General features: G+C 45.5%; 8 protein-coding genes across 8 annotated transcripts; 5 read left to right on the forward strand and 3 right to left on the reverse strand.

The window, feature by feature from the left end:
- Positions 1-72: 72 nt before the first annotated feature.
- PUMCH_003728 (uncharacterized protein) lies at positions 73-3,069 on the forward strand (the record flags this gene model as incomplete). Its single annotated transcript, XM_063022686.1, has 1 exon — positions 73-3,069. The coding sequence occupies one exon, from the start codon at positions 73-75 to the stop codon at positions 3,067-3,069; it is 2,997 nt and encodes a 998-aa protein (XP_062878756.1).
- A 168-nt stretch (positions 3,070-3,237) lies between these two features.
- On the forward strand, positions 3,238-4,533 carry PUMCH_003729 (uncharacterized protein; the record flags this gene model as incomplete). The annotated part of the gene is made up of 1 exon (XM_063022687.1): positions 3,238-4,533. One exon carries the CDS (start codon positions 3,238-3,240, stop codon positions 4,531-4,533), a length of 1,296 nt encoding a protein of 431 aa, XP_062878757.1.
- A 44-nt stretch (positions 4,534-4,577) lies between these two features.
- On the reverse strand, positions 4,578-5,456 carry PUMCH_003730 (uncharacterized protein; the record flags this gene model as incomplete). Its single annotated transcript, XM_063022688.1, has 1 exon — positions 4,578-5,456. One exon carries the CDS (start codon positions 5,454-5,456, stop codon positions 4,578-4,580), a length of 879 nt encoding a protein of 292 aa, XP_062878758.1.
- A 1,064-nt stretch (positions 5,457-6,520) lies between these two features.
- PUMCH_003731 (uncharacterized protein) lies at positions 6,521-9,001 on the forward strand (the record flags this gene model as incomplete). Its single annotated transcript, XM_063022689.1, has 1 exon — positions 6,521-9,001. The coding sequence occupies one exon, from the start codon at positions 6,521-6,523 to the stop codon at positions 8,999-9,001; it is 2,481 nt and encodes an 826-aa protein (XP_062878759.1).
- A 2,134-nt stretch (positions 9,002-11,135) lies between these two features.
- PUMCH_003732 (uncharacterized protein) lies at positions 11,136-12,383 on the forward strand (the record flags this gene model as incomplete). Its single annotated transcript, XM_063022690.1, has 1 exon — positions 11,136-12,383. One exon carries the CDS (start codon positions 11,136-11,138, stop codon positions 12,381-12,383), a length of 1,248 nt encoding a protein of 415 aa, XP_062878760.1.
- Positions 12,384-12,549: 166 nt separating this feature from the next.
- On the reverse strand, positions 12,550-13,200 carry PUMCH_003733 (uncharacterized protein; the record flags this gene model as incomplete). Its single annotated transcript, XM_063022691.1, has 1 exon — positions 12,550-13,200. The coding sequence occupies one exon, from the start codon at positions 13,198-13,200 to the stop codon at positions 12,550-12,552; it is 651 nt and encodes a 216-aa protein (XP_062878761.1).
- Positions 13,201-13,883: 683 nt separating this feature from the next.
- On the forward strand, positions 13,884-15,041 carry PUMCH_003734 (uncharacterized protein; the record flags this gene model as incomplete). Its single annotated transcript, XM_063022692.1, has 1 exon — positions 13,884-15,041. One exon carries the CDS (start codon positions 13,884-13,886, stop codon positions 15,039-15,041), a length of 1,158 nt encoding a protein of 385 aa, XP_062878762.1.
- Positions 15,042-15,071: 30 nt separating this feature from the next.
- On the reverse strand, positions 15,072-17,732 carry PUMCH_003735 (uncharacterized protein; the record flags this gene model as incomplete). Its single annotated transcript, XM_063022693.1, has 1 exon — positions 15,072-17,732. One exon carries the CDS (start codon positions 17,730-17,732, stop codon positions 15,072-15,074), a length of 2,661 nt encoding a protein of 886 aa, XP_062878763.1.
- Positions 17,733-17,772: the final 40 nt, after the last annotated feature.

The raw sequence follows: 17,772 nt of genomic DNA on the forward strand, positions 1-17,772 counted from the left end.
TTTTCAAACACTTAACCGGAGCTAGAAGCCTTCTCTGTAGACCTAAACTTTAACACAACCTCAGTCCCAAAAATGAGGATTCTGGTGCTTCCAAAACATTTCCATGATGGAGAAATCAGCTCGATAGATATAAACGCATCGCACACATGGATGGCCACGGGAGGTGCCGACAACAATGTGCTGTTTTGGGATCTTGAGAAATTCAACAACATAGACTCAGCTACTGCGGAAGTGCTCGCGGAGATTCAGCCTCAGAGCCTGCTTCCGGTCCACCTGGCTCCCATTTCTGTGCTCCGATGGTGTCCTACAATGGACCACCTTGTAATTTCTGCGGACACGAAGGGAAAGGTAGTGATTCTGAATGTCAGAGACCTATCTAGTCGAGAGATTTTTCCATGGCCGGGTGCAGTCGAGCAACACGAGTGTTTTGTGATTGATGCTTCGTGGTCGCGGGATGGACGTCTCTTTGCGTGGTCAACCATCGACGGACGTGTCCATCTATATGATATCGAAAGACACACGCACCAGCTTCTTGTAAATATTGCCACGCCCAAGGAAAAGACGACCGTGCAACGTGGTATAGCATTTGATCCTACTAGTAACTTGTTGGCCACTCTTGGCGATGACACCTTTGTGACCGTGTATCAATACCAGTTTGACAACAATGGTAATTATCAGTTCAAAGTGGCATCGAAAATCTCCAAGCTTGTGAGCAATGCTGCCACCGATTTTGTGGTACATGGATGCCGCAGATTGTCGTGGTCGTGTGATGGGGAGTTCTTCGCCGTTCCAAATGCTGCCAAGCAACAAACTTCTCTCATCTCTTTATTGTCGCGGTCACAAGGATGGGAAAACCGTGTGAATCTTGTAGGTCATGGCATGGACTGTGACTTGGTAAAATTTGCTCCTCGCATCTTCGACTCTCGCCAGAAGAACCCAGAAGCTGAGATTAAAAGTAGCGAGAACGGAGTAGAAATCGATGAACATGCTAACTTGAACGTTTACCATATTATTGCGTCGGCTGGGTCCGATAATTCGTTCGTGGTATGGAATACCTCGAAGGAATCGCCTGTGGTAGTGATTAAAGATATTACGTCAAAGCCTATTACAGACGTTGCCTGGAATTTGGCAACAAGCAGCATTTATTTAGTTTCTGGTGATGGACATGTGATAGTAGCTACTTTTGCTGAGGGTGAGCTTGGCTACTACGCTTCTGAGGAATTCTTGGACAAACTCAGGGCATCGCAGCGCCATACAATCAAATCTTTCACGGTGAAGTCTGAGGATTCCACCAGTAAAACGAAAGCGTCGAAACAGGCGCCCTCTGATATTGTTGAGCAGAAGCATGCCACTAATCTTCTGCAAGCCTTCTCTCAAAAAAGGATTTCTGATGGTGATAAGATGGACATTGATGCTGAACAAAAGGCTCCACAAGATAGCAGCCCTAGCTCAGACGCCCTGACAATTATTGTTGGAGACTTTACGCCGACTGTTCTCCCGTCCGAACCTTTGGAGATAGATACCACAGATGTGCTTCAGACCGCGATGAACGATAGAACATCCACTGGGCCTGAGGCCTCTGCAAAACCCCCGAAGATCAAAGCTGAGCCAAAGGTACAAAAGAAAATTACACTCGAAACTCAGAAAGTCACCACAAAGGATGGCAAGAAACGTATCCAACCAATTCTTATTTCAAATGGTAATGGCTCCGGCTCAACAGCTAAAGATATTCCTCCTTTAGAACTTCCAAAAAAAAATGAGATCGATAGCACTACTAGAGGGGTGATGGAGTTCGACAAGCCATCATATCTGGTTTCTGAAGGATTTCAAAAGGACACCAAAAGACTTAAGTCACAGGAGACAAATGGAGCAGCAAAGAAGGCCAAGAGAGTTTTGGAACCCGTGAGATTCATAGGATCTGTGGTGCCCAATCCAAACACCACGTTCGCCAAATTGCGACTTTCCGTGCCCAGAGTCAGGTCTACTTTTCGCTTGAACTCTCGCCTCTCTGATCTGACTTTCCTAGATATCCGTAACGGCGAAGGTAATGAGAACACTCCTTCTCGTGTGACTCAATTCAAGAACGAAGTCCAAATCTGGACGGATTTTATCCCCAAATACATTCAGTTGGCAGTAGAAGGAGACTCTTTCTGGGCTGTTTGCACTTATGATGGGCAGATATACATCTACTCGCATCTTTCAGGCAAACGCCTTCTCCCGCCCATCGTAATTGGAGCTCCACTTTCATTTTTCGAGAGTCATGGCAAGTACTTACTAGCTGTGTCTTCGATTGGTGAGATGTACGTATGGAATATGGAGGAGAAGAAGTTACACTTACACAATCCACTGTCAGTTGCTACACTTCTAGACCTTAACAGCAAATATCAAGAGGATGGACTCAGTCGAGCAGACAGCATAAGCATGTGTTCTATCACCACCCGTGGTGTTCCTTTAGTTACACTTACCAATGGGTCTGGTTATTTGTATAACGTCGATCTTGCTGTTTGGCAGACTGTCTCTGAAACCTGGTGGGCTTTCGGATCTCACTACTGGGATTCGATCACTGACGACAAGGTCTCTTCAAAGCAAGGCGGTGTGGGAGACGGAGAGGAAGCAAAAGAATCGTCAATCATCGGATTGTTGGAGCATAAAACCAATGAAGAGATTGTGCGCAAAAGCCGAATCGGTAGAGGCAAATTCTTCAGCAAGATCTCCAAGAATATGATTTTGAAGGAGGGTTTCGAGAACCTTGAAAACATCATTTCCCTTTCTCATATGGAAAACCGGATCTTGTGTTGTGAGTTACTAGGGGAGAGGGCCGATTTCAAGGACTTCATCATCGTCTACGCCAAGCGCTTGAGTGAACTAGGGCTCAAGGGCAAATTGTTTGAGTTGTGTCAAGATCTTCTCGGAGATGACGTTGAGGCAGCCAAAGATGCACAAATTTGTGGTGTCAACAAGCATGCTTTGCTTAAGGAGATTATAGTGGACTGTGCGGAGCATCGGGACTCGCAGAGAATCCTAACGCATTTTGGTCAAAAGCTCGGAATCATTTCTGAGGAATATTAAAGAATATGGGTGGGTGCGATTTTCCAGAACGACTTTGTCTATGGGAATTCGAATTGAGTAGATATAGTCATGTTCACACACAATCAATAGACAAAACAGAAAGAACCATCAACTTGTAATTAAAGACAATTCTCTCATTCATTTGAAACTATTCTAAAAAATGTGTTAATGAAAGTCATTCCACACTCTATCTCTCCTCACTTTTTCTTGCGTAAACCTCTGGCTGCAACTTTATATACCTCACTGCATCCATCAGATCCACCATCTACCACCAACCACTCTTTCCCACAACCAACCATGATCGAGCTCATAAAATCGATCCACGCACACACAGACAAGGCCTGGAGCGTCGCGCCGCACCAAACGTTACCCCTCTTGGCCTCGGCCTCCAGCGACAAAACAAGCCGAATCTACAAACTCTCCGAATCCCAGAACTTTCCGCAGGTTGCCACCCTTGCAGACACCCACAAACGGTCTGTGCGTGCGGTCAGCTTCAAGCCGCAACTTCTCTCGCTGGAAAGCGATTTCATTGACCTCCCAGCTTTGGCCAGTGGATCATTCGATGCCACCATTTCCATCTGGGGTATTGAGGAGCCTGAAGAGATGGATATGATTGAGGAGGGAACATACGAGGACGAGGAAGGCGCAGTTGTCAACAAGGAGGTTGAGCTTCTAACGAGTCCGAGCAACGAATGGAACTTGATGGCATTGATTGAGGGACATGAGAACGAGGTCAAGGCGGTGGCTTGGAATTGGTCTGGGCGGTACCTTGCGTCGTGCTCGCGCGACAAGACGGTGTGGATCTGGGAAACGGATCCGGAAACTTTGGAGGAGTTCGAGTGTGTTTCCGTGTTGAGCGACCATGACCAGGATATAAAGCACATAGTATTCCATCCTCTGCACAACTTGTTGGCAAGCTCGTCATATGACGATACCATACGGCTTTATAATCAGGACGATGATGACGACGATTGGTCGTGCGTAGCTATTCTCAATGGCCACCAGGGAACGGTGTGGTGTTCTGCGTTTGAACATCCAAGAGCAGCATCTGCTGTTGATGGTCGCACCAGACTTGTGTCTGCATCCGATGACTCGACTGTTCGTGTTTGGTCAAGCACTTCTGCAGTTGAGGTGAGCAAATCTGGCAATACTCTACCCAGCTCCATCAAACACGGCAGCGCCGATATGGAGTGGGTGCTGGACCTGACTCTTCCGCCAGTGCACAAGTTCGCTGTCTATTCTGTGTCGTGGTCTAATACTAGTGGACGCATTGCAAGCGTTGGCGCTGATGGCCAGATCGCCGTCTATAAGGAAAGCGCTGATGGTTGGCAGGTTGAGTCTACCTTCCAGGGCGCGCACGGTGTTCATGAGATCAACTGTGTTGCATGGTGCAAATTGGCATCGGGTGAAGAGATCTTGTCTACATGTGGAGATGATGGGCATGTAAACTTGTGGCGTTTATAGGTTACCGCTGATGATACAGGTGTAGAAACGTTTCGTATATAATATTAAAAGACCACCATGACTAGGATCACAGACCCGAAAACCCCCAAGAGAATAAACAAACAGCAGAGCATGCGCCCGCCGGACCGGCGCTGGTACCGCTCTGCACGGCGTAGCTCGCCGGCGGCTCCTTGAACGTCGCCATGGTAGCTGAGAATATTGTCCTCGATCGTGTCTATTTGGAATTGCTGTTCTTGGACAATGTCCTGGAGGTTCAGATATATGTCATTGATTTCTTGTGTGTCTTGTGCGATTCGGTGGATTTCCCGTTCGCGCTCTTGTATTAGGAGCAGCTGCTGCTCGAGCTCTTCTGCGTTTATGGGCTCGTACGTGATCTGTATCTGTGCATCCCCGGGCTGTTGCTGTTGACCTTGTGCTTGCGAATGTGCAAGTGGAGCTACTCCTTCATCAATGGCTGCTGCCAGTGCTGCAATCAACGACTTCTCAAGCGTCACCACTTTCCGTTGTTGCCTCTGGAACAGATGCAAGGCGTTCTTGGTGGAGCTTATGAGAATGGACTCTTTTTGCCGCAAGTAAGCCAAAGCATCGGGGTCCGCATGCTCCGATTCACATTGCCGAAGGTACTCATTCAAATCTGAAGTGGCAGCGTTGATCTGCTTAAATGTATCCACACATTTGGTCACTGTTCCTCGGAGCGAGTCCGCAATCTTTTGTGCATTCTCCGAGTATGTTGGAGTAGTCTTATCGAGCTTTTCGTGTTTCTGTAGAGAAGGTCTGATCTCGCTTGAAAGAAGGCCATTCACCGTACTCAAGCTGGCCTCGATCTTTCTAGAGAGTTTTTCGAAGTTTGGGAAGTCGCTGTATTGGTCCTGGAGGCCTGCATCGTGCTCCAAGTCGTCTTTGAATGGTTCGTTGAAAGACATTGGTTGTGTGTGGTAGATATGTATGATAAAGATAGTGGGGGTACTGATACGGGGTATAAATAGAACTGCGGTTTGAACTATGAGTAATGAGTGAATGTTGAAGATAGAATTTTGGATTGAAAGGTATTTCGAGAAGAGATGAAACTTGGTGGCCGATTTTGGTGGCAACAAGAGTGTGGTTGATTGAGGTTTTTTGATTGTGGAGACTAGAGACCCAAATGTGTCTACAGAGATGAATTTTCGTTGTGCCGAGGATAGAATCTTTTGTTTTCATTCTTGAACATTTTGAGTCATCGATTATCTTTGTTGATGGATTATTTGTCTGGTAGAATTTCTTCTTAAATTCAATTCTTGCTCACCACATTTCGGTTCATTCCGTTGAAATTTTACAATAACAAATTAACGCACGCAATAATGTCTTAAAATATTCTCACTTTTCGCTATTTTGATGATTGTTTCAGAAACCAAGTTCCTCCTGTTCATCTTTCTCTTCAAATGACTGGCGATCATCACCACAATAATCTCACCTCCGTCTCATCGTATTTGCACAACAAAAGAAATCTTTGTCAATATTGACACATAACAGATTTTCTAAATCTTGCCGTCTTTCTTCCATTTTCTTTTTTTTTCTTTTTGGCAACAGCCCTTCTAGTATCTGTCCTGCACACCCCATTTGCAGCCAATTCTCCTTGTTGAACCCCTTGTTTCATCTCGGACCGCATCGCCCAAGATTGCGCCAAAGATCAAACATCCGGCAAAAACACACCAATAATACCAAACTTCTCCAAAACTCATCTTTATTTGAAAACCCGCCCCTCCTCAAAATCCTCTTATCTTCCTGAAACATTTCCTGTAGACAAGACCCTACATCACCCCAGACTTCTCTATACTATACTGTTCTGTCCCGCACCCTTGGCCGGACTTGAGCCGAAGACGATCATCTTGCTTTTTTTCATTGAGATCTTTTTTAAAATTACAAAGAGAATATAAATCAGAATCCTCTTTTCGTTTTGAGCACAACTCTTCTAATTATACCTCTGCCGCATTAACTACTCCAGCCGATAATGCCCTTTGACAAGTCCCTTTTGAGGGAATGTCCCACTCTACATCCCTCGGATGGCGAGTTTGAGAGTCCGGTTGAATATCTTTCTCGTCCGGATATCCGAGCGTTGGGCGAAGAGTTTGGGTTGGTGAAAATCGTGCCGCCTGCGGGGTGGAAACCTCCCTTTTCGTTGGCGCTGAGCTTTCGCTTCCACACCCGAACACAGAAGTTGGCCGATTTGGGCCTCCGCAACAGGAGCAGGAAATTCTTTGTTGAAAATATGAACCGCTTTTATCTGATGGCTGGCTCTCGGCCCCGCAAGCCGTGGCTTCTGGGCTTTCTGCGGCCGGTTCATATCTATGATCTCTACTTGGGCTTCAGAGAATTGTTCCCTGATGTGACCGATATTTCAGACTTCACCTTGAAAGATGCCTTGAAGTTAAATGCCAGAATGGGCGTGGATTCGACCTCGAAAAGTTTGCTCAATGCTTTCAGGGATAAGATATGGCCCTATGCCCAATTCTTGGCCAGCAACGGAGACAATTTCGACTTTCCTAGCGTCCTCACAGATGACCCAGACTCCTGTGTTGTCTGTCTGAAAAATAGCTCCCCCACAACAATGCTTATGTGTGACAATTGTGACGATGCCTACCACATGAAGTGTCTAGTTCCCGCGCTAGAAACTGTGCCCCCTGGAGACTGGTTCTGTGACAAATGCTTGATTGGCTCCGGTGAATATGGATTCGAGGAAAACCCAGAACTACGGTTCAGTTTGCAAGAGTTCGTCGAGGACTGTCAGCAGTTTGAAAGAGCTTTTTACAGTAAGTATGGAGATGGTCAATCTGCTTTGAGCATTGATAGCATTGAAAAAATCTTCTGGGGCCTTGTTGAGGAAATGGACTCCAATATCAAAGTCAAGTATGGCGCTGATATCCACAATCAAACGGTGGGAGAGATAAGTGGCTTTCCCACTAACGAATTCCCACCAACACAAAGAAACTACGAGGTTGAGAATTATGCTCGTCATCCATGGAACTTGACTCGCTTGCCATTTGCGAAAGGGTCTCTCCTCAATCATATCAAAACAAAAATATCGGGCATGACTGTTCCCTGGTTGTATGTGGGATCTCTACTCTCTACTTTCTGTTGGCATGTCGAAGATCACTACACTCTTTCGGCTAACTACTGTCATTTCGGCAATATTAAGAATTGGTATGGTATTCCTAGAGCCTATGCTGATAAGTTCGAACAACACATGAGGTCTTTAGCTCCAGACTTGTTCCAGAGACAGCCAGATTTATTGCATCAGTTGGTGACTCTCGTGTCACCTTCTGAGCTTGTGAAAATCGGGATTCCGGCTGTGTACACACGCCAAGGTCCCAATGAGTTTGTCGTGACCTTCCCGAGAGTATACCATGCTGGCTTCAACTGCGGCTTCAATTTTAACGAGGCCGTCAACTTTTCGATGGACTCGTGGCTTCCTACTGGTGAGCAAGCTATAGAGGACTATCGAGCTATAAAAAAGGAAAGTGTGTTTGATCATTACACATTGGTGGAAAATATGCTACGGGCCTTCGTGAGTGATGATACAAGTGTTTGGAAAAACCGCATGGAGGTGGTGCACAATTGCATTAAATCTTTCGAAGCGTTCTCGAAACGTCAAATGAAACTACTAGAACAGCTCAATAACGAGCGATTCGTTGAGGTACACAAAGGCGCTTTGCCGGTTGAGCCTATTACACCTAAACAAGAAGAATTTCCGGTGTTTCAATCTTTGGAGAATGACACAGTCCAACAGCCAAAGCCTCAGGGAATGAAAGCTGTGGCTAACGATAATGATGATAAATTATGTGACATTTGCCGCACATACTTGTCGTACCAATTTTGCAACATAAATAATCGACTTCACAGGTTTGGAAAATGGCATAGAGGAAGGCCCAAGAAGTCACTGTCGCTTCTTACTCCCGAAGCCTCTCCGTATGTATCTGATCAACGAGACTTAAGGCCAGATGTGGCTGTTACCTTGGCAAAAACTGAAAGTGGAGAGAAACTCCGCCAGATCAGTGGGCTCGCAGAACTGGATTATGCCGCCGAGGTGAAGCCAGAGAGCGAGATGTTTGATGAGCTCATACACAGTGCCAAAAGAAAACTGAGGACTGAAACGTTAGATTTGAGTAAAGCCAAAAAACGCCAAAGATCTCTTCGCAGCTCGCTGACGAAAGATGCTGTTCCAACAAGGCGCCAACTTAAAGAACACACGCCATCGCCGCCACCAACGGCGGCGGCAGCAGCAACGCCAAAGACTCGCTGTAGTTCGCTTTACAACGAACTAAACCAATTTGATATTGTGCGGCTTTGTTTACAGTGCACCATCAAGGAATGTGGTGAGAATGGCGAGAGAGTGCCTCGGGAGTCTGAGCTTATCTACGAGCAGGAGCTTTCAGATATGGATGTCATTTTGAGCAAAGCTAAGGCCAAGATGGAGGAATTGGTTCGAACATGAGATTTAGAATTTTGGTAGTTGTAATTGGGTGTGTAATTTTGGTTGGGCGGTTAAAAGTGAAAGAGTCAATTTTATTAAGATATTGGGATTAGTCAATGAAAGATGAGATGGATATCTAGAGTTGATTGTTTGATGTTTTAGATGTTGTTGTAATGGTAAAGTGTATTTTTTGAAACATTCGATTTTTGGTATTTATCAGACAAGACGTACAAAATTGTGAAACCTGTGTCACAACTAGACACTTGAGCTAAAACGAATTAGAATTTTTTAAAAAGAATGGAACAAATTATTTTTACTAACGAAAAATACAGTCACATTTTATCAGAATCCAAATTATAACCATTCATTGTTCTACAACTAATGAAATACCCCCAATCACCTGCTTCAACATCTCTGGTCAAGTTCGACGGTATAAAATCCGAACCAATCCAATTACAAATATCGGTGAAGAACTTAGTTCTGGATTGACCAAATCGACAACTTACGACTTTTGGTTTTTCGTCTTACTTTGGCTACAACTGTACGTGGCTGGATCAAAGAAGCGTAGCAAAAATTGAGTAAAAGTCGGCAATGAAATGTTCAATAATTTTGAACCATTGCCTGAGCTCTACATCCGTACGTATAAAATTGACGAAAAATGCACGCACATTAAATCGGATAAGAGAACCACTGCAACTAGCGGCACAGAGAAACATTACAACAATCGGAACATACAAGCATTTAGACAATTGATACGGAAGAAATTCGCGAAACCAAAAATTGACCAAATTAAAAAAAAAACAACTCCAACTTCGTTTATTTTTCATTTCCGTCATAGAGTCTATACGATTACTCGTTGTACCGGCCGGATTTATGGAACACAGTCCCCAGAACCATTGGCCCATAGAACCAACCCAAAGCGCACAAAGCAAAACCACAAAACATATTCCAATAAACTTCAACAACAAAAAATCACTCATATACAAAAACAGAAAATGAAACCTACACTTCTTCTAAAACTAAAACCCTACACTACCACATAAACAAAAAACCAAAGAACTTAGAAACCAAAAAACCACAATTCCACAAACCAATTTCGCAAAAGCTCCGATCCCACAACCATACCAATTTCCACCACCAACCGAACTTCCACCGCCAGAACGTCCCCCAGCGCCGCCGGGTAACCCCCCTCCACCCAATAGAATCCGCCTGCCAATGCTGCACCGTGCGCGCCAACTGGCCAATCACCTCCAGTGCCTGTCCCGCGACCCGGCCCGCACACTGAAAACCTTATAATACTGCCCAGGCCCTCTTTTACTTTCCCATCAACTAATCGCGAGAACTCCGCCGTAGCTTCGATGGTTCTTCCTAGATTGTTTAACACTGCTTCCCGCAGCGCCTTCACCGCGGCCAAGCGCAACTTTGTCTTCAACAGAGGCTTGGCCACTGCTGGCCCTACCACTGGTAAGGTTAGGTATGTACCATTACTTTGATCCGAGCTTGGTCTCGTATTTGCGTGCGCTTTAGTGGGTGGCGACGGCACAATTCGGCACTGGCTGCTTTGGAGTGGTTACACTCTCGTTTATTCATTGGTCTGTTCATTTGTTTGTGGGGTTTCGTTGGTGGACGTCCGTTCACACATACACGTATCTATAGTGAGTCCGACCCTGAGGCATCGGTGATACTATAGTGGAAGTTGAGTATCGCTGCGCCAATGGCCTTGGAACGTGTTCCGGTCAGGTTCTGTAGAGTCTCTTTTCTTTCGAATCGCCGGTGCTGATTGCATTCGTCCGGTGGGCCCAACGCTTCCGCCTGCAGACGGTGGTGAAAATTTATCGACGTCCAATTTCCGCCAACACATGTTGCACACCCGAACCAAACAGCCTCCGAATTCCCATTTCCACTCAATTTCGACCCTCCTCCAAAGAACGAGACCTCTCAATTCCCTTTTTTTTCTTCTTCGTCGCCTGCCTCCCGCTTTTTCTCAAACTATATACTAACAATCAGAGCTGTCATTGGTGCTGTTGTCGATGTCCAATTCGAGGAGGGTAACTTGCCTGCTATTTACAACGCTTTGACCTTGAAGAACGGTGACCAACCTTTGGTTTTGGAGGTCGCCCAACACTTGGGTGAGAACACCGTCAGAACCATTGCTATGGACGGTACCGAGGGTTTGGTCAGAGGTGCCGCTGTCACTGACACCGGTTCTCCTATCTCCGTGCCAGTCGGCCGTGAGACCTTGGGTCGTATTATCAACGTTGTTGGTGAGCCAATCGATGAGAGAGGTCCTATCAACTCCAAGAAGAGAAACCCAATCCACACTGAGCCTCCTTCGTTCGTCGAGCAATCCACTTCCGCTGAGGTTTTGGAGACTGGTATCAAGGTCGTCGACTTGTTGGCCCCATACGCCAGAGGTGGTAAGATTGGTTTGTTCGGTGGTGCCGGTGTCGGTAAGACCGTTTTCATCCAAGAGTTGATTAACAACATTGCCAAGGCCCATGGTGGTTTCTCTGTCTTCACCGGTGTCGGTGAGAGAACCAGAGAGGGTAACGATTTGTACCGTGAGATGCAAGAGACCGGTGTCATCAACTTCGAGGGTGACTCCAAGGTCGCTCTTGTCTTCGGTCAAATGAACGAGCCACCCGGAGCCAGAGCTAGAGTTGCTTTGACCGGTTTGACTATTGCCGAGTACTTCAGAGATGAGGAGGGTCAAGATGTCTTGTTGTTCGTTGACAACATTTTCAGATTCACCCAAGCCGGTTCTGAGGTCTCTGCTTTGTTGGGTCGTATTCCATCCGCTGTCGGTTACCAGCCAACCTTGGCCACCGATATGGGTGCCTTGCAAGAGAGAATTACCACCACCAAGAAGGGTTCCGTCACCTCTGTCCAAGCCGTCTACGTGCCAGCCGATGACTTGACTGACCCTGCCCCAGCCACCACCTTCGCTCACTTGGATGCTACCACTGTGTTGTCCAGAGGTATCTCTGAGTTGGGTATCTACCCAGCTGTCGACCCATTGGACTCTAAGTCTAGATTGTTGGACGCTTCTATCGTTGGTAAGGAGCACTACGAGGTTGCCACCGGTGTCCAGGAGACTTTGCAATCTTACAAGTCCTTGCAAGATATCATTGCCATTTTGGGTATGGATGAGTTGTCCGAGCAAGACAAGTTGACCGTCGAGAGAGCCAGAAAGATCCAAAGATTCTTGTCCCAGCCATTCGCTGTCGCCGAGGTTTTCACTGGTATCCAAGGTAGATTGGTTAGATTGGAGGAGACCGTCAAGTCTTTCAAGGATGTCTTGGAGGGTAAGTACGACCACTTGCCAGAGAACGCTTTCTACATGGTTGGTGGTATCGAGGATGTTGTCGCCAAGGCTGAAAAGTTGGCTGCTGAGTCTAAGTAATCGGCCATTTTGCATAAACACGACTGAATGACTAGCCAGTTAGAGATACGTTTCCCAAACATAAGGAAATAAAAAGAACTATTCTATAAATCACGTTGTAGAGATGTAAATACACAGTTCATTTAATCTTCTGCATTGTAGTAAACCTGACCTTGTCGTACCATTATCAAGCTAGAACCTTCTTCTTTTTCTTCTTGGGTTTCTCAACTTTAGAAGTGAATGCTCGCCACAGCTTCACACGATCTCCTCGATCTTGTTCCCAACGTTGTTCCCAGGATTTCTTGAGTTCGCGCTCCTTGGCTGCCGTCTTGATAGCTTCCTGCCGCTGGAGATCTTGTCGCTGAGCGAAGCTGCGCTCTATTTCCTGGTTTTTCGAATGAGACTCCAAGAGCTGTTGGACCTCTTCTCGTAGTTTCTTATTATCTTTATGGTCGAAATCTTCTTGAAGGGATAGTTGTAGACGTTCGTCAACGTGCTTGTAGATATCAATTAGCGATTTTTTCTCGAGAGCTTCTGCCTGAAGATCTTCGTTTTCATGATCTTGTGTTTCATCAATAGCAAGTACATGCTCGGCCTTTTTTAGTAACGCAAACGCACGCGGAGCATTCTCGTTTTGTGTTTTATCTGGATGTATGAGTAGAGACTTGCGCCTATATGCTTTCCTTAGCTTTTGGGCAAGGTCTTCTAGTCCTACCAAAGGATTGATTTGTAGAATAGCAAAGTAGTCCCGGGGACAGCATTCGAGAACGCGGGCGATTTCTTGGTCTCGTGCAAGATCGCTTTCTTGGTTCTTGAGTATATTCTCGAGGTCTGCCATCCTGAGCTAAGATAAGGTATGGATACTTATGTTCTCAATTGTGGAGAGCGGGTGATGGTAGTAGAATGGGCCAGAAGAGAGAATGGAAATTGACGAATTATTGGAATTGGAAATTTGACGCGAAAATCGGCGTTCTTTGAATTTCTGCTCTGAATTCGTATATCAATTGCAGTTTTTCACTGATACACAACAGTTGAACCTGATAATGGGTCTAGAAAGAGCAGCAGGTTTTGAACAAAAATGACATTCTCGCAAATGTAATCGTTTACTAAATAAATCTCATTCTCAATTTAATTTCATCTCCGCTCACTATCTGGGTTCCTATGGTTTCTTACTACGTTCTTATACGAGCCGAAGAGTAAGTAATCCAGCATGGCCTAGAGAATCCACTTAGAATTGACTAATGATCACTTTTTCTTTTCGAAAACAATTTAAACTCCAGTGCACTGAAAATTCTTCATCCTCAAATAGCCACTTTTGGGATTGACCATAGCTCCCATCCATATTTCACCTCTTACTATTACCATACAGAAGGATCATCACCAGAGAGGTGCTCTTGCAACATTACCGGCCTCGCTATTTTCAAAAGGTGAAATTCAATACTCTAGGTCTAACTGACTCCACTCGTTATCACCAAAATTCGTATTCTTCAGCTCGTTCGCATATCTACTCGTCGATTGACCATGTGGAAACCACGCTACTTCGACATCGGCGTCAATTTCTCCGATCTGATGTTTCAAGGCCGCTACCACGGCTCTGAAGTACCGAAGCATCCTTCGGACTTGGCCGATGTCATTGCTAGGGCCAAACTTTTCGGCGTCGACAAGATGCTCATCACAGCTTCCAACATCGAAGAGTCTTTAGACCATTTCCTGCTAGTGAGCGAGCACAAGGGCTCTTTTGCGTCGACAGTGGGTGTACATCCATGCTCTGTGGCGCTGGAATTCTACGGCGGTCTTGAGAATAAGGAGCCTCTACCTGAAGCAGATGAAAAGCTCGCCAAACTCAAGGAAATCGCTCTAGACGGCCATGCCAAGGGCTACATTGGCGCATTCGGTGAAATTGGCCTTGACTACGACCGCTTGCATTATCTGTCGGTGGAGCAACAGAGAGAAATGTTCGAGAGACAGTTGGATGTACATGCTTCGTTGGCAGACTTGAAATTGCCGTTGTTTTTACATATGCGGGCGGCTTGCGACGATTTCGTTGAAATCATCAAACCATACCTCGAAAAGGGTTCAATTGCTCCAGGAAGCGGCGTAGTGCATTCGTTCACGGGGTCCAAGGAAGAACTTGAACAGATCCTCAAGTTGGGATTTTATGTTGGCGTGAACGGATGCTCACTCAAAACACAAGAAAACCTCGATGTTGCCAAACTCATTCCGATCGATCGTCTTCTAATAGAGACAGATGCTCCCTGGTGCGAGATCCGTAAAAGTCATGCTAGTTATCCCATGATATCTCCATACCCAAGCATCTACTACCCAGAAGTGAACTCTGCGGACTCTCAACCCAATGAAGAAGTTACCGCTCCGAAGAAAAAGCAACAAAACCAGAAAAACGCAATAAAATTAGACGATATTGTCCCATTTCCATCCATCAAGAAGGAGAATTGGACCAAACATAGAACTGCTGCTCAACAGAAATTGGAAAGTCTCGACTCTGCCCGTACCGATATCGGTGAGTTTGCAACCCCAGTCATTAAATCTAGAAACGAGCCCGTGTTTGTTGGAAGTGTCGCTTCAGTGATGGCTCACCTCCATGGCATTGAGAAAGACGCTGAGATTCAAAACTTCATCGACACAATCTACAACAACTCGTGCCAATTATTTAAATTATAATACATAGAGAATTAAATGCTGCTTCTGCTACTAGCTTCTCCGGGATGATCTCCGGAGGAGCAGTTTACTGGTTTCACTTTTTGAAGAATCGTTCGATCTGAGAGACCGTTGGTATGGAGGCAGGCTCGTAGCCTTGGTCCGACTGGACTTTCTTAGAATAGAGTCTCGACTATTCCTCTTGAGAACCGGACTGTTGTCACGCTCATTCGGATCAACATCCTCATCCTCATCGCTGCTACCCTCATCCAGGTCACCGTACTCACTAGAGTTTCTTGATTCATTTTCATTTTTTCTAGGCGAAGAAGAGTCCATTTTTGTGTTCCCATAATTTTCATGATCAGATTCTAGTTCCTTCTCGCTTGAAGACTCTTTATCTGAGCCAGCTAATGTCAGCTCATCTTCAGTTCCAGCACCACTATCGTTTTCCTCTTCTTCTTCCTCTTCCTCTTCTCTATCTCCTCTTGTTCGGGAGCCTGAACTAATTCTTGCCTTGTTATCCTTCTCATCTCTATCGTCTTCTGCGTCTTCTGCATCATCGCTGTCCTCATCTTCATCTTCAACAACTTCAGCTTCGCCATCATCGTTGTCTCCAGCTTCGTCGTCTTCGTCGTAATTGCCAACATCGTCCTCATCATCAGAGGGAACCTCATCTGCTTCGAAATCTTCGTCGAAATTGAGGTTTTCTCCCGATGCTTCACTTTCAAGCTCAGCATCCAGCTCCGCAATCCTAATTTCCTCTGTTTGCTTGATGATTTTAATGGGTTTTCCGTTGGCGTGATCTGGATGACAGACAACATAATCTTGCGGGACAAACTTTTTAGGTGCTACTCCAGAACTCTTTGAATGTTCCTCGAGATTCTGTATCTCCTTGACAGCCTCTTCATCGTAAGTGTATGGATTGTTGATGTCATCCTGAAGAAAGTCCGAAATCATCGAGATGGTATTGCTTATAGGAAATGCCAATTGATTATTTTGTGATGGCGCTATGTTCGGAACCGAGTTGATGCCACCAGAGGGTCCGTAAATTAAGGGCTTCCATATGCAAAGCTCAGGCTTTAATGCATAATATCCTCGAGAGTTCCACGAGTCAACGATCTCGTTCACTTTCTTTTTATCAATAACGATTGCATATTCATAGGTTTGCTTGTTTCGAATGAGAGCTTCTAATTGTTCTAATCCCACAACGACATCCGAAGGTTTGATACCGGTCATCTTAGATACGATTTCAAGCGAAATGTAGTATTGAGAGTTTGCATTGGTCATAATATCCTCAGAAAGTTTTTGGAGAGCATGCGCGATTGCTATTCTCCAATAATTTCGATAGCTGACCAAACCTAAGTCACTAAGCGGTTTTTCTGGAGTGCCATATTTAAACTCTTTCCTAGACAACAAGTAGCTGAAGTCAATCATCAAATGACCGTAACCTTTTCGTTGATATAGCGGAAGGGTAAGGATACAAGATACGTTGTAGTCAGAGTTATTGAGCTTCTCCTTGGAAAAATAACCCACGAAATGATAAATAGACGAGTCCTGCTCATCTATCTCTGTCAAGACATAGAATACAAACGGCTCCACATCATAGTATAAAGTTTTGGAATTGAGAAACAATTTTGCTAGAAGGCATAGATTCTGACAATACTCGATGTTTTTGCGTCCATCGACTTCCCAGAACGCCAATTTTGCATTTGCGTCTCGATATATTTCCACTCCAGGTGGGTGATTATTAGCTGCGCCGCATACTTTCATTTGGTGACGCTCAAAAGATTTCGGAGAACTCATATACTTCAAACAAAACTCGCACATGTACAAAATTTTATTCTTCGAGAATTCCTCCGGGTATGGTGATGAATACCAAGTATCAAGCAAGTGATCGCGGAAACAAATGTGCTCAATTTTTGAGCGCTTGAAGTACAGAGATGCATTTTGCGGGATCGGAGTTGCCGACGCTGACCTTTCCATTTCTTTGGACGAGATATCTCTTTCTTGCGACTCACGCTGTCTTTTAGAGCCCAAAGTCATGAACCCATTGAATATCTGTCTATCTATAGCAGTCGGGTCAGTATCATTTATGATACAATCTGGGAAGGGAAGCACTCCATAGTATGGTAGTGGTGGCTCGGAACTCGGAGGTTTTTGATCGAAACTGGGCCCGCTCAATTCTACGTCGAGTTCAGTGTTGCGTAAATCTGGTCTAAAGACCTTGGATATCCGCAGAGTACTACGCTCTCGCTTTTTCGAACCGCTTCGGCTCGATGATCGGGACACATCTGAAGATACAACAGAGCCCGGAGTATTTGTGCTAGCACGGGCCCGCCGGCTACGTTTTGTGTCGTCAATCTCCTCAACTTCTATGGAGGGCGACCTTTGATGCATGCTGTAGTCATAGCCTAACAATCTCTTAACAAGGCGGTTGCGCACATTGAATTTGATCTGAACAGTGAACTGCAGCTCGTCATGGCGTATTGTCTTAGAACAGTACAAGCGGGGTCTGCCCGTACGAATATGGTTCAGCACCTTCTTTCGAGACTTTTGGGACCCACTGCTAGCTTCTAAACTAATTTGCAGAGAATCAGCTGGGGATATGGCATCCTCTAGTTTGGGTTCCAGGCTTGACCGCAGCCTTGTTCGAGATTCCTGCCGTCGATGTCGCAGTATTGACTCGCTGCCATTTATTAAGTGCCCATTGGCCATTCCGTGAGCAGTAAGTGTTGATTATAATTGTTGCTGATGT

Source organism: Australozyma saopauloensis, chromosome 4 (genome assembly GCF_035610405.1).
Source record: "Australozyma saopauloensis chromosome 4, complete sequence".
In the NCBI taxonomy this organism is placed as follows: domain Eukaryota; kingdom Fungi; phylum Ascomycota; class Pichiomycetes; order Serinales; family Metschnikowiaceae; genus Australozyma; species Australozyma saopauloensis.